General features: G+C 43.2%; 3 protein-coding genes across 3 annotated transcripts; 2 read left to right on the forward strand and 1 right to left on the reverse strand.

Moving 5' to 3' along the window:
* Positions 1-1,434: 1,434 nt before the first annotated feature.
* On the forward strand, positions 1,435-2,175 carry LOC121615216 (transcription factor Sox-14). Its single transcript, XM_041949471.1, has one exon. It carries the CDS (start codon positions 1,444-1,446, stop codon positions 2,173-2,175), a length of 732 nt encoding a protein of 243 aa, XP_041805405.1. The 5' UTR covers positions 1,435-1,443.
* A 2,374-nt stretch (positions 2,176-4,549) lies between these two features.
* On the forward strand, positions 4,550-6,827 carry cldn18 (claudin 18). The gene is made up of 5 exons (XM_041949903.1): positions 4,550-4,769; positions 5,716-5,880; positions 6,000-6,165; positions 6,270-6,383; positions 6,621-6,827. The coding sequence occupies exons 1-5, from the start codon at positions 4,550-4,552 to the stop codon at positions 6,715-6,717; spliced, it is 762 nt and encodes a 253-aa protein (XP_041805837.1). The 3' UTR covers positions 6,718-6,827.
* Positions 6,828-7,983: 1,156 nt separating this feature from the next.
* Positions 7,984-13,647, reverse strand: selenof (selenoprotein F). The gene is made up of 5 exons (XM_041949232.1): positions 13,533-13,647; positions 12,453-12,620; positions 9,957-10,020; positions 9,391-9,440; positions 7,984-9,156 (listed from the first exon to the last, which is right to left on the reverse strand). Exons 1-5 carry the CDS (start codon positions 13,578-13,580, stop codon positions 9,025-9,027), a joined length of 462 nt encoding a protein of 153 aa, XP_041805166.1. The 5' UTR covers positions 13,581-13,647; the 3' UTR covers positions 7,984-9,024.
* Positions 13,648-13,878: the final 231 nt, after the last annotated feature.

Raw genomic sequence — 13,878 nt, forward strand, 5'->3', positions numbered from 1 at the left:
CATTTCAATAATGGCAATAGTAAGATGGCTAAAGCGTATATTTGATCAGATAAGGTATCATAATTATGAAAACTGTAACAACCAATGGAGTTATCCGGGGCCAGTGAATTACAGCTGGGATTAATATTGATTTTGCAGAGGATGGAGGATGGAGAGGTGAGCCGCTTGCACACATATTGATGTATAAGAACCCTGCATGGCATCATGGGAAGGAATTTAAATGAGTGTCAGTTTGAGGACGAGTTTTAGAAAACCAAGAGGACAAGTTGGGAGTGCAGCAAAGATGGAGGCAAGTTTGGAGTGGAGTCTCCGCCCGCTGTGGCCTATTTCATTTGATTTTATTGTATGCAGGGTCATGTCATCTGTATTTTGGGGGGGATTTTGGTTGTTTTAGCAATTTTGAGGAGGCATTTTTTTTCTGATTGCAATACTTTTTAACCAGTTTTCCACCTGGATTCAGTATTTCTCTCCAAGAGAGCTTCAAAGCAACATTTAGACTTTCATGCTGGGAAATAAACCAGTAACACTTTATTTCACGTGTCTGCCATTTCTTCATTATTTCCATGAAAGTTTTTAAATTAACTGTGTAACCTGGTACTAATTGTGAGACAGATGTTTTAGTTTTTAGTGTTGTTGTTTTCCAGAGCATTCTCCTTCTGTTCCAATAACACTTGCAGAAAATATAATTAAACAGTTTGCATGAAAAGTCCAAGTAATAATAAAATTTCTTTCTTTTTGGGGGTGTGAGGGATGTTTGGATTCAGACTCTGAGTATTCCTAACATTCTGGCTACACCCTTAGTTTAATGAAATGGTTTTCTCCACTCACACATACAGCAAATCCCACTAAGATCTTCTGAACTAGACTCATTATTGAGCTAATGAGCTCTGTGAGTTATTATAGGGCAATGAGGAGCTGCAGTGCGAAATGATCTCCATATTTTACTTCCATAGCCTTCACAAACCTTCCAATATGTAGCTCTCTGCTTGTGTTGTGCTGCAGATTGCTTTCCTGCCTGAGAGGGGGAAGGAGGGAGTCCCTCAGAAACGTTGTACAGTCACTTTTTGTGAAGGGATTACAGTGCTCTCTCTCATTCCCATTGGCTTGGCCCGCCGTGACAGTGGTGTGGTGATCAGTGGTTGACATGCCCAGCTTCATCCATAACAAGCGTCCAACTTGGTCCATTCATGCGCGCATGCAGGCTTTGCGCTTTATGTACTTTTCCGTTCCACTTTGTGCAAATGTTTCAGTCAATTTGGAATCACGGTTTCTAGTGTTTCCCCACCAAAGAGATAGACAAAGTATTTATTAACCGAATCCATCTTTGGCACTTCTTCACCACTTTTCCTTTTACGCACGAGAGGAGCATGCGTTTCCTGGAGAGGCTGACTTAATTTACAGCAGGACCGCTGCGTGTTTTTAATTAATGTGTCACTTTCTGATATGGCAAAACCTTTAGATCACATCAAAAGACCCATGAATGCCTTCATGGTGTGGTCCAGAGGCCAGAGGAGGAAAATGGCCCAGGAAAACCCAAAGATGCACAACTCTGAAATCAGCAAGAGACTCGGCGCCGAGTGGAAACTGCTCTCCGACTCCGAGAAACGTCCGTACATCGACGAGGCCAAGAGGCTGCGGGCTCAGCACATGAGGGAGCACCCGGACTACAAGTACAGACCCCGGCGCAAACCCAAGAGTCTCCTGAAGAGGGACCGTTTCGTTTTCCCGCTGCCGTCTTTACTCGGGGACGCGGCGGAGCATTTGAAGGGATTTTCCATGGACTCCTTTCTTGTCCCCGGGGACAAAGCCAGAGCTCTCCTCGCTCCCGCCTCCTCCTCCTCCTCGTCGTCCTTCTCGCTGCTGGAGCCGGTGGCGCAGTTCAGCACCGGTGCTGTCCAGCGGATGGCGGAGATCCCGCACACTCTGGCCGCCGGCGCTCTGCCGTTCAGCGCGCACACGTTTGGATACCAGACCGCAGGGATCGGGGGTCTGGCTTGCCCCGGACAGCACACCCACACCCACCCGTCGCCCTCCAGCCCGGGCTACGTGGTGCCGTGTAACTGTAGCGCCTGGTCTGCTGCCAGTTTACAGCCTCAGGTAGCCTATATTCTCTTCCCTGGAGGGATGAGCAAGAGCGGCATGGACTCCTACACTTCACCCAGCTCCACTGTGTGACACACCCGGAAAAAAGTTTGCGCACGGGACCTTCTCATGTGTTATTACAGAAGAAAAAGAACTGAGCTTCAATACTGTTTTTATTCTACACATATATAGTGATATTAAATGCATTTCAAAAAATGCATAAATTGCTTTCATTAATTGCTGTTTACCTACTACTGAGCACCAAAAACACACCACAAGCCCCTTTAATACTTGTTATTCCAGGTCCATGCAGAGGAAAAATTTGGGCCGTAATGTGAAGATGCTGTTTGGTTACTCTTTTGCCAAAAACATACATTTAACACAGTTTCAAATAAAATACAGGGGGCCGACGCATAGCTTTTCTATGTGAATGCTCAGAGTCAACAGGCGAACTGACTTCTGTGTCCACAGTTCTGCACATAGAGCTCATCTGGGTGGAAGAGGAAGCCTGCAAGAGTCAGCGTGTTTGTTTTTTGACATGTTTATTCACCAAAAAAGGCATCATGCCCATTTCTGCACTCTTGTTTCATGCATTCTTACATTTGGACTTTAACACCACTTTGTCCCTCGGTTTCTGTCTCAGTGTGTAGGCCTGTTTTTTATGTGGACATAATAAATGTTTCAATTAAGCTTTATCTTCTAACTAGATTTTTTTTTCTTTTTTTGGCGTCTGTTGTTTTACAGGATATTGTCTAAAGAAGGTCTGAACATTTTACATACGCAGCCACATTAGTTTTGCATAATAGGGCCAGTTGATGTTCAGTGAGCAGTGTTGCTGTGAGGTCGAATCATTTCTTTCATATTATAGTATGGGATGATCGACATAGCTACAGTCTTTCTTGCAGTTTTTTGAAATACCTACTGATCATCGGTGTGTTATCTCTGAACGTTTTTGTTAACTGTCATTTAATGTCAGACGTCATTTGCAGTCATATCTGGCGGAAGTTTGATATCAAAGCGTGTTTCATGTTTCTAACCACCTGCTAGCTCATATTTAAACAAGCTGACTTCTATTCTCCTGATAAGGTGCACAACAAACACAAAAGACCAAGAGATATCAGCACAATGCAAAAACAGATGTCCAGTCAACCGCCATGTAAAATTAAAATGTCTGGTCCCGTCGTGTTTGGTGCTTACTGGGTGAGACGTGTTGTTTTTCCGTGTGTGTGTGTTTGTGAGAGGGAGCGAGAGCAGGCTCACGATAAGAGAAGAATAGAAACTTCTCGCCTTCCAGTTGTTGACAAAGTGATTAGGTGAAAAGTTGAATCATGGGAATCGTATGAGGTATTGTTTGTTTTTTATAAGTTAGAGGGAATGAGTCCTCTCACTGAAACCATTGGGTTTCAGTCTCAATGTATGACTTTATCAAACTTACAGGAAAGAACTGAGCACTGACGCTGCGTCAGTATATTTGGGTCCTGGCCAGACGGCATTTTGACTGGAAATTTTGCCTTTATTATATAGTAAAAATGCAACACATGTCCTTGGCTGGACATGAGTCTTGGACATAAAAATTACACGGTCAGCATCTTAAACCCTTGGCCCCCAGGACGCTCCAGTCAGAGGTTTGTCACTTCACACCCTGGGCAGCCCAGGAGAGGATCGAGTGGCAGGTTTAAAGTCCCGCTGCTGCAGGATTTCATCTTGCTGAAGTGTCCTCGAACGAAAACCAAATCTTAACCAATCCACATGTGCATCTCTGTGGCTGAGCCTGACCTCTGGCCTCCCTGTGGATGTGAAAAAGGGTTTTACATAACTGGTTTGGCCTGATATGAGCTTTTCTGTCCAGGATCACGTCATGATTAAGAATCTCTAAGTTAAGGTCTTGTGATGTTTTTTCCTGTGTGTGTCTTACTTCCTCTCTGGCAGTCCGTTACGTTGCACCTGACTAAGTGACACACTCATTTCTGTGTGTACCTGCGTACACTGCTGCATCATTTTTGAGAGCGTTGATACGGCACATTAGTGCATCATTTACTAATCTACCAACTGTAAGCTCTACTGAAAGCCCCGTCGACTCGGTGATTCATTTTCTCGTATTTACATTGAAACAGTTAGTCCTCTTTTAGGTGCCAGGTGCGCCTATCACCGCTGTGTCCACACCTCTCAACACAAGATAGCCCAACCCGCGCGGCCGTATCGCCCACTGGGTGTAGAAACCCAGCCGTCTCCACCCAACGCCACCAACACTACAAAGTGCCACTTCAGTGCCCATTTTCATTCTCTACCCACACGCCAGCTCACCTTTGGCATCTCCACTTAAACTCATTTACACATGCAGATATACTTCAAGCATTAGGCTCTTTATCTATTTAAACTAGGCACAAACTAACCTGCACACACACACAAATACACACGCACTGTGCAACTCAGGGACATTTCCTAACTTCTGAAGGAGGAAACAACAATGGCGCCTTCGGTTCTGCAGAATGGTGGATTCGTTTTGGGCTTGATCGGTGCAGCGGCCCTCATCGCAGCTACTGCTATGAACAGATGGAGCACGAAGGACAGGCAGGGGGAATTGGTGACGTCTGTTTACACCTACAGGGGTCTGTGGCAGGACTGTGAGACCGCTTCCTCAGGACTCACAGAGTGTCGCCCGCTCTATGGCATCCTGGGCTTCTCAGGTAGGACAAAACTCTCATGACTCTCTCTAATGTTTTGGCGGACAGAGTCTCTCCTGTGACTGTTTGTCTGCGACGAAATGACTTTTAGTTCTTTGCTCTTTGAATATTTCAGCTTCGTCCAGAGTTAGTCACCGTCGTGGCCACAGCCTCATGAGTTTACCCTTTGGGGCGATGATCTGGGCTCTCACACGTTCTTTGATAGCAGGAACACTGATGCAGCGAACAGCAAAGTTTGAGGAAGCTGGACCTAAAGCCTAGTTCTGGGTTTAGGAGGAAGTTCTCCCACTTCCTGTTAAGATCCAAGCGTTCCGAACTAGTTCTTCTCAAACGAAAGAAAGGAGGTTTTTAAGGTGTGTGAGATGAATCTCATTCAGTTGCATGGGGTCCATGATGACGTGTCAGCAGCACATACGGTCATCTCTTCTTTTAATTTAGGAATCGAAAGAGTTAATAAAGGTGATTAAAACACTTTGAGTAAATCCGTGAGGATTTTCTCAGTAAGGCGTTGAAAGGATAAACCAGGTTATCTCAGCAAAAAGCTTCTCATGATATAACTTATTATTTTTCAAACAGATCATTTTCCCTCTCAGTTTCTTTTGTCCTCATACAAACCGGTGGCGAGCCCTCTCCTATCAGTATTTGCAGTAGCACCAGTGCATTCTGGTCCCTGCGATGGACAGGCGGGCCGAGACTTAGTCAACACAGTTATCAGAAACAGAACAAACAACAAGCAAAGGGCAGGTTCCTACAGCAGAACGCAGGCCACATAATAAGATTAAATATCCTTGAAATGTGAGACCAAATGTAAGTCTTACTGTCAGACTGATGATTTAATGATTTTTTATGCAATCTAGGCTGATCAGACACCTAATCAGTGATTTTGACTTCAGGCTCAGTGTAACACATCTCTGCTGAGGTCTCTGAGGGTGTGCTTTCTGTCCACTAGGTGCCTTCCAGGCTGTGCGAGCCCTGATGATCGTAGGCTTGGTGCTGGGTGTCCTCGGGGCAGTCATATCATTTTTCTCCCTCACCTGCCTCACAATGACCAGCATGGAAGACTCCACCAAGGCCAAGATGAGCCTCACCGCTGGCGTCATGTTCATCACCGCCGGTACGGTTAGAAATATCGAACACTCTCAACACATCAAACGGCAGGTTCACCTGTGAGATGTCGCTGATGTGAATACATCACTGACTTCCTGTCTACATCTCTCCATACCTTTCTCTCAGGTGTGTGTGGCATTGCAGGAGCTTCTGTCTACGCCAACCAGATTGTGGCCACTTTCAGGACGTCCACGTACACCAACTATGGAGGAGGATACGGAGGAAGCATGCAGGAAGGGATGGGCATGGGAATGGGAATGGGGATGGGTGGAGGAATGGGAGGAATGCCCACGTAGGATATAGCATTTATTATTTCACTTGTATTTTCATATCCTCCTTATTATTCCCATGTTGGAGCTACACTGCACCTTGTCTGAATATTGTTTGTCTTTCCAGTTACACATTTGGCCCCGCGCTGTTCGTAGCCTGGATCGGAGGGGGCATCCTGCTTGTTGGAGGCGTCTTGAAGTCGCTGGCTTTCAGGGAAATAATGAAAAATGAAAAATCAAGGTGAGTCCCCTTACAGATGATGATAGCAAATGATGAGAAAGCACCTAAACATCTTAAAGTCCGAATCACCCACATTTCCTGCTCTTCTACTGATGTTTGTTCTGGACTGAACTGATGCTCTTTTTACTTCTACCAATCTCCTGCTATTTGACACAAGACCTTTTCATGTGCTTTGACAGAGGATACGTCATCGCAGTAGAATTACCTGTACTTCATGCGTTGTCTCCTGTTTTTCAGTTACCCAGGGGTTGTCTACAAGCCTCAGTCCCGCGCCAAAACCGACCTGGGTGATCACCATTCAGAGGGCGGCAAGAAAGAGCAGAACTATGTGTAGCAGCAGAAGCACTGATAATTTGTGTCTGCTCAGACGTGTGCTTTTAGCTTTTCACATGCAGCATGTTTTGTGGATGTTTATTTTTTCAGTTGCTTCACATATGCGTTCAGTACTACGTCTTTGCTGTCCGAGAGTGGGAGTCAGTAATGTCTCACATGCTAACAACAGTGTGATTAGAAAGGATTTGTGATAAAACATTTAGTTTTCATGTGCACACCTCAGTGGTTACTGAATTTTTTTAAATACTCACATGCTGCATGTAACTCATGTTTTTTTTTTACTTGAGTTTTGTTAAAATCATTTTATTTTTGTGTTAATAAAACACTGATTTGTGAAATATGTGTTCCAAGTGGTTCTTTGAATTGTTCGATAAATGGTAAATGATTAGTGATGTGCAAAACTCATGTTTGTGTTTTATTAATACAGGACTTCTCTAAGAGTAAAGACATTTCAGGGGAGATGTATTCATATATCAACACCCTTGGTTTAAGTGTATCTGGAGCCAACCTGCATAATGATCTGGCATGTTTAAACAACTGACACTGCACTTTCCCTTGAAAAGAAACTTCATGCAAAATAAAATCAGAGGTTACACTGTTCCCCTGGTTTATTCAGACTGGTAACTGTATGAAAAACAAACAGAAGCTAGCGATAGTAAATCCCACTGTGTCTCTCAAGGCAATACAAAATAGAATACACAGTATTGTAATCTACCCAGCACTTTCATGCTGCGAAAATGGCCTTCAGATGGTTTTTGGTTCCTCTTCCCTTTCAGAGAATACCTGATAAGGATGTACAGGACCAGATGTACTGTCGAGAGAACTCTCAAGAGGTATGTAATAAGGTAAGGAAATCTTAAAGGGGTGTGCATAAATTTATATTTTTTCCTCATCTTAAAGGGAGCAGACTTTAAGAAAGCAGGATCATAAAAGCTTTTTACTAACAAATAAAAATGTTAGTGTCATAAGTTAATACATGCCATTAGTTGCAGAGATGTATGTTGGAGCTAGTTTAGGCAATATGTTTTGTAATTCAGTGCTACATTACAAGAACAACCCACTTAGTGGCAGTGTTTGGAACTCCATTTGTCTACCTGCAGGCAGGGTGTCCACCTGTCACTGCACAGAGTTGCAATGTTGTTTCACACCACCAGATGTCAGCACATTCATTTCTGGTTTTAAATCAGTTTGCACAGTAAACCAGCCATCTGTCCTTTAATAATAATAATAATAATAATAATAAATAAAAATAAACCATCAACAGAAAAACCATCAGAGACTTTGTTTATTGTTGCATATTTAAACAGTCACCTCACTCGCTCAAAAACAAGCATCCAAAAGAAATCCAGTTTCTCTTCAGAGCAGAAGGTGCAAAGAAACACAAATATACATCAGAGCTCACATCCCAGCACTGGTTTACTGTGAGGTCTTCACTAATGTGTGCTTCAGCAAAGACATCTGCATTTGGAGAGCCACTAGGATTCAATCTTAATACAAATCCCATCAGTCACAATGTTGAGCGTTATAAAAAAAAACCAAAACAATTATACAATATCAGACAGACAGAAGGGAAACAGAAATTTGAACAGGTTAGACAACAACATGGGTCTTGATGAGCATTGTTTTTCAAAGCTAATGGGCCCACTTTGAGCCATCTGAGATTTCGGATGTGCTTGCCCGTCTGTGATTATGTCTGTTCACACTCTCACTTAACTTATTTGGTAAAATCCACACAAGAAATTTATGATTTTCAGGTACAAAAACAGTCATATAGAGCAGTGACTTAACAACCATCTATCAAGGCCGAGTTGTGTACAAATTGGTAAATAACTAAAGTTTCAATTCACTCAAACTACAAAAAAACATTTTCGCATTTTCCCCGACTAGTCTCTAACCATGCAGAGAGTTTTGGTTTCACGTGTTCAGATTTTAAAAGATTCCGTCTCTTGTGATTTCTGCCGCAACCTAAATACAATGGAGGCGGGGGTATTTTTGCTTGTGGTGTTATAAAATGAAATTTGCAGCTACAAATCTTGGCAGAAATGGATGATTGATCTACAATAACCAGGACACGATTTCTAGAAAGTCAAGTTGATGTTGAATATTGTAAATGACGTTTTTCAATGTTGTGAGCAGCACAAACAAACCTGTACTGAAGTGGTGGATGCAGAAACCTCAGAGACAGACATCTCTCGATCATGGCACATAAACCAGAAAATGCCTGCTTGGCTAGATACCACTGGAGGGATTGTAATTTGTGTGAACAGACCCTAAGACTAAAAACAAAAACAAAGTTGGATTCTCCTGTTTATATCCGGTCTAATTTCTCACTCAGGAACTCCTCCACACTGTCTGTGTTCCACTTGAGGATGCTGAGTTCTTCAGCAATGTTCCCGTTATCGTCCAAAAGCTTTAGCACAGGATCTGAGCCTCTCACGTACTGCCGTGTGGGATGGGGTGAGTGGGAAAGAGAGAAAAAGAGGAGGGGGTGTTAGGAAGGCAGGCCCTCAATACAAATGAAAAGCACTCACAGCAATGTTTTGTGAGTCATCTGAGCGACATAATCGGACCTTTATAACTGCTTTTTTTTTTCCTCAGATGAGCCTTAATGTGTCAAATTATGAGATAATAGCAGTCATCATGTCAATATGTCGCCATCACACATCACCCCTACCTTAATCTGAAGACCCTTGAACATCTTCGGCTTTTCGCTCCTGACAAAAGCTGAGGAGATAAACCACAGGTGAAACAAATATCGGGCGATGAATCAGTCAGTCTTTCTATTTTAGTAAGCAGGTCCGTAATTAGTGACAACTGCAGAGCCTCCTGAGAATGTGGCGTTAACAGCAGCGGAGACAGTTGAAAAGACAGTGGCTACAGCTGAAGTAAACAAGCGACAGACATATGGCACAGACGGGGCTCCAGACGTCTACCCCCATACTGGGGCGAGCTGCAGTATCTCCACTGACGTAACCTGACACTGAATTAACCAAATGTTACACTGAGCAGAGATGGGAGGTCTAAAAAACTTCAAACGCTCGTTTGAAAACGGGCCCAGAGGCGTTTCAGACCACCTACTGCAAAAAGGGTTTTCAAAAGGATATATTTCACACACATCCGCCCTGATTAATACACAGAACTGCACAGAGCACGAGCGCAGTGCCAGGAAAAAGCTGTTACTGTGTTTCAAAACAATTTAAGATACATTAGAGTATAATCACATCCCAATAGAGAACTCACCTTGGACTTGGGGGAACCTCCCCAATTTTCATCCACACACCTCGAGGATGGCCCCGGCATACAGCTGCGTGCAGAGAAACACAGTGTTAGGTAGCCCATGTGGATTCCCACCCCTCCACACCCGCACACAGAGACAGAATGGGCTGTGGCCCGGCTGGTGGTAGGATGTCTGGCCGAGAGGAGTAATTTGATTCAGGCAGACTGATTCATTAACGTGTCCAGGCGACTCCTTGGGGGTCATTAAACTGTGAGTCTGTGCATATGGAGCAAAGCTGATGGATGGCAGTTTGTGCAGGGCTCACTTGTAATCAAACCTGCAGCACCAATATACAATAAGTTAAAGGAAATTGGAGTGTCACAGCAGTATTTTAAGGCTCTGCTCTGCTCGCTGTCTCAGGGAGGAGACCGGTAAATGGCCTGGTTGGCTGGTTCACACAGCAAATTAAATTACGCATGCAAAGCTAAGATCTTATCCTCTTCCTCTCTTCCCCTGTCTTTCTGTAAACAATCCAGCACAGCCGAAATGAAATTTCTGTTCTTCTCATTTCATCACACAGATCAGAGACAAATCACGACTCAACAAGAAACAAGGAAACGAATGATTGAATGAAACTCACTCACTGGAGCATTTTAACATTTCGAAATGCTCCTAATAAGCTAATAACCACGTTTATCAGTGATTTCAAAACCAAAAGCAAGCATGAAAAGTATTACTTTGTCAATAACTCCTTCCATGTAGTCTCTTTATCTTTCTTTAAGTACACAAACAATCTTCAGAGGCAGAGAGCAGCTGTGTTCACTACAGCCTAAAAAATTCAAACAAACATGTGATAATTAGACATGATGTAGTACTGGCAATGAAAGTAACCACATGCATAACACTAAAGCTTAATTTAAAAAAAAAAAGATCCTGATGAAATATATTCAACAGGTTCTGTCTCTTTCAGTTTAACTAAGATATGTGATATTAAAGACCATAATGAGGACTTAACATGCCAAAAGACATTGGTTTAAGAGATTTTTTTGTCTTAAATGGGGGTTATTCTGAATCATTCAATCCTGGCTCTTCCACATAATTATTCTGTAATCAACTCAACAATATTTTTTGGCTTTGAATACACAGATGATATTAAGTAAGTAAATCCATTAATTGTTTTCCGTCTTTTCATGAGACAAACAAAACAAAACAGACTACTGCCACACATATCCTCTAAGGCTTGCAAGCCATCATGTTTTTGTCATGCACTGTACTGGCCTGAGAGACTCTCGCGGAGGGTTTCCTGCTCTACAGAGGCATATAGGGTGGCACCCAGGGGAGCTGAGGTGCTGATATGCGCAGGCTTCTCTGCGAGAAACACGCATTTGAAAATGAGTAACCAAAATGCCCTCCATGCTCAGTGAATCTTACTAATCAACTAGGCTGCTCAATAAGCCATTTCTCAGAGGGTTTAATGACACGGCACTGATGCCAATTGCAAGACTGAAAGAATTCTTAAGGCAGATAATTGTTGCTGTCTGAGAAGAAAATGTGCTTGGCGACACTGTCGTTTCTACTGGTACCCTCAGAGCGCAGCTGGAGACAGCCAATTGCTCTTCTTAGTGACATTTTCACTCAAATTGTGATGAGGAGGAGGATTCCTTAAAGTGTCTGCCTGAAACAGAGTTATAATCAAGAGGTGTGATGAGGTGTACACTTCTCTTTTCCAAGGTGCTGTTGCTAGGATACCACACAAGCTCCAGGGGCTTTGCTTAATCAAAGAAAAATTACATTGTTTTTCCACCATCATTTGACTCAGTGTTTATCCGTCAGAGCCCAGCAGGGAGTCCTTTTGAATTTGCTGTAATCACCGGAGCAATGAGCACACAGCAACACCTCGTCGTCAGGGGCTGAGAGAGGTTATAACTGCAAAACCTGACACTTCGACCCCATGGGGAGTGTCAACCTCGGGGTTAAGGAGCCTCACAGAGAACAGAACATCACAGAGAAAGATTGAGACGGACAGACAGTGACAGAGTTTGTGTGTGGCAGCTCAGATCTGATGCACAGCTGCAATCAGTGTCAACAGACCCAGTGACAGGGAGGTTAAAACTAGGTTGTTTTTAGTAGCAGTTCAATTGCTGGGAGATGTCATCCTGTCAATAAATGTGACACATCCTGACAAGGAGGTCCTCTGAGTGCTACTACAACCCACTGAGGAACCTGTCTTCAGTGAAGCTCAGTAAATGAGTAGAGACAGCATAGAGATCAGCTCATAACCCTACATATTAAACTGTCTGTTGTGCATCATCAAATTTGTGAGGTCAAGTCACGCAAAAAAATAAAACTTCATTTTACTGCATGCACTGTTTGCTAGCCTTGTTTCTGGTTACACTTCCTCTATTTTCACTAAATCTCCCTTAAATATGTCTTTGTAAGCCTTATGCTGTGACTGAATCAGGACCGGCCATTACTTCCTGTTTGTCAGCTCTGTGAGCTGCATATGTTGCTCCCTTTACCTTGCGCGCTTCCATCTGGGCCTCCTGTTGGCAGCACTTCCTGCAGTCGGGCTGGAGCTTGGTGAGGCTGAACTCCCCAAGCAGGTCACAGGAGCTGCACAGCAGGTTGCTGGAGAAGCCCAGCTCCCTGCACACCTCGGACGACACCTCGGCGCCGTACGCCGACAGCTGGAGAGAGGAAGGAGGGGATAAGAGCGATACAGAGAGGAAAAAATAGAGTGAGGATAAAAGAGTATTAGGTTACTGATTTTACAAAGCTGGAAATTAGGCATGACGATGGAGAGATTTTAAAGTGCAATAAAACCCTGAAATAAACGCTGATAGTAACCATGTATACCTCTAAGTTAAAAGTTGAATAACTCTTTATCAACCTCTGGGACTTCTTAGCAACTATTAAGATGTGAGCTTTCACTTGATGATGATGATTAAGTACAAAAATTAGACTGAGTTATCTTTGGGTGACTGACTGACTGATTGAATGATTTATTGGCTACAGGAGATTTTATTGTCTAGCATGAATGTGGGTTTACAGTCTGTCTCAGCGTGAAGTTTTGCTGCTATGGAACGAAAGTACAATTCTTTTAAAAAGTCCAGGTGCTGTAGTAAATGACAGATGACTCGGCTGCTGTTGATAGGTATTTTGCTTTGTCAGTTTTTTCTTGACAAGCAAGCTGAAGACTAAAGACTCTACCAGACTTAAGGTGAGGTGTTTTCGCTTTCGAGAGCCATCAAGAGCCGGAAAGATATTTTCACAGCGACGAGTAAATTCAGAACAGCGGAAGTCTCAGTTTATCGTTGCCATCATCTTACAAAACTCACGTTTCAACATACAGGCCGGTTTATACGTAGCAAAACTCAGTTAGCTAGGAAATAAACATTAAGGAGGCTTCACTTTCCCATCGGCGCTCACAGGTTTTATGGATAAGCCACGTCATTTTGAAGCTCTGGGCTAATCAGGATGCGGCTCACAAAACTGAATACAATGTTAGACAGATGACAGCTTCGCCAACCGTTTTTCCTAAGTGTAAGGATCTTCTGAAAGCGGCGAAAATTGCTCATTTTCAGCGTTAATAAACTTACCGTTTGTAAAAGCGAGAGAAGCCACAGGAGATACACCTCTCCCGACATTTTGGAGCTTGCTTTGTTAGCCAAAAGTAACTCTGAAGACCCCTGTATTCATCGAAGGGCTGCCCCGTAGCGCCTAACCATTAACCTTCATAATTGATAATTCCTTTTTTTTTAAATGCTCAGCGCTTGGTGATATAACATTATCCGTATGGGATAGATTAAATTTTCTACAAATGTGTGAGATATTAGGAATACGTGAATTTCATTTCATGTTTCTTGCGTTTTGGCATATTCGGTGGTCGACTCAGAATTTCTTCCTCGTCTCTTACTGTTAAAAACTACAGCAGAAACAAGTGCG

Source organism: Chelmon rostratus, chromosome 12, assembly GCF_017976325.1.
Source record: "Chelmon rostratus isolate fCheRos1 chromosome 12, fCheRos1.pri, whole genome shotgun sequence".
Taxonomy (NCBI): domain Eukaryota; kingdom Metazoa; phylum Chordata; class Actinopteri; order Chaetodontiformes; family Chaetodontidae; genus Chelmon; species Chelmon rostratus.

Coding starts and splice junctions, on each gene's coding strand:
- LOC121615216 (XM_041949471.1), top strand. CDS start 1,444: ATGGCAAAACCTTTAGATCACATCAAAAGACCCATGAATGCCTTCATG.
- cldn18 (XM_041949903.1), top strand. CDS start 4,550: ATGGCGCCTTCGGTTCTGCAGAATGGTGGATTCGTTTTGGGCTTGATC. Junction 4,770..5,715: donor TGGCATCCTGGGCTTCTCAG/GTAGGACAAAAC, acceptor TCTGTCCACTAG/GTGCCTTCCAGGCTGTGCGA. Junction 6,166..6,269: donor GGAATGGGAGGAATGCCCAC/GTAGGATATAGC, acceptor TTGTCTTTCCAG/TTACACATTTGGCCCCGCGC.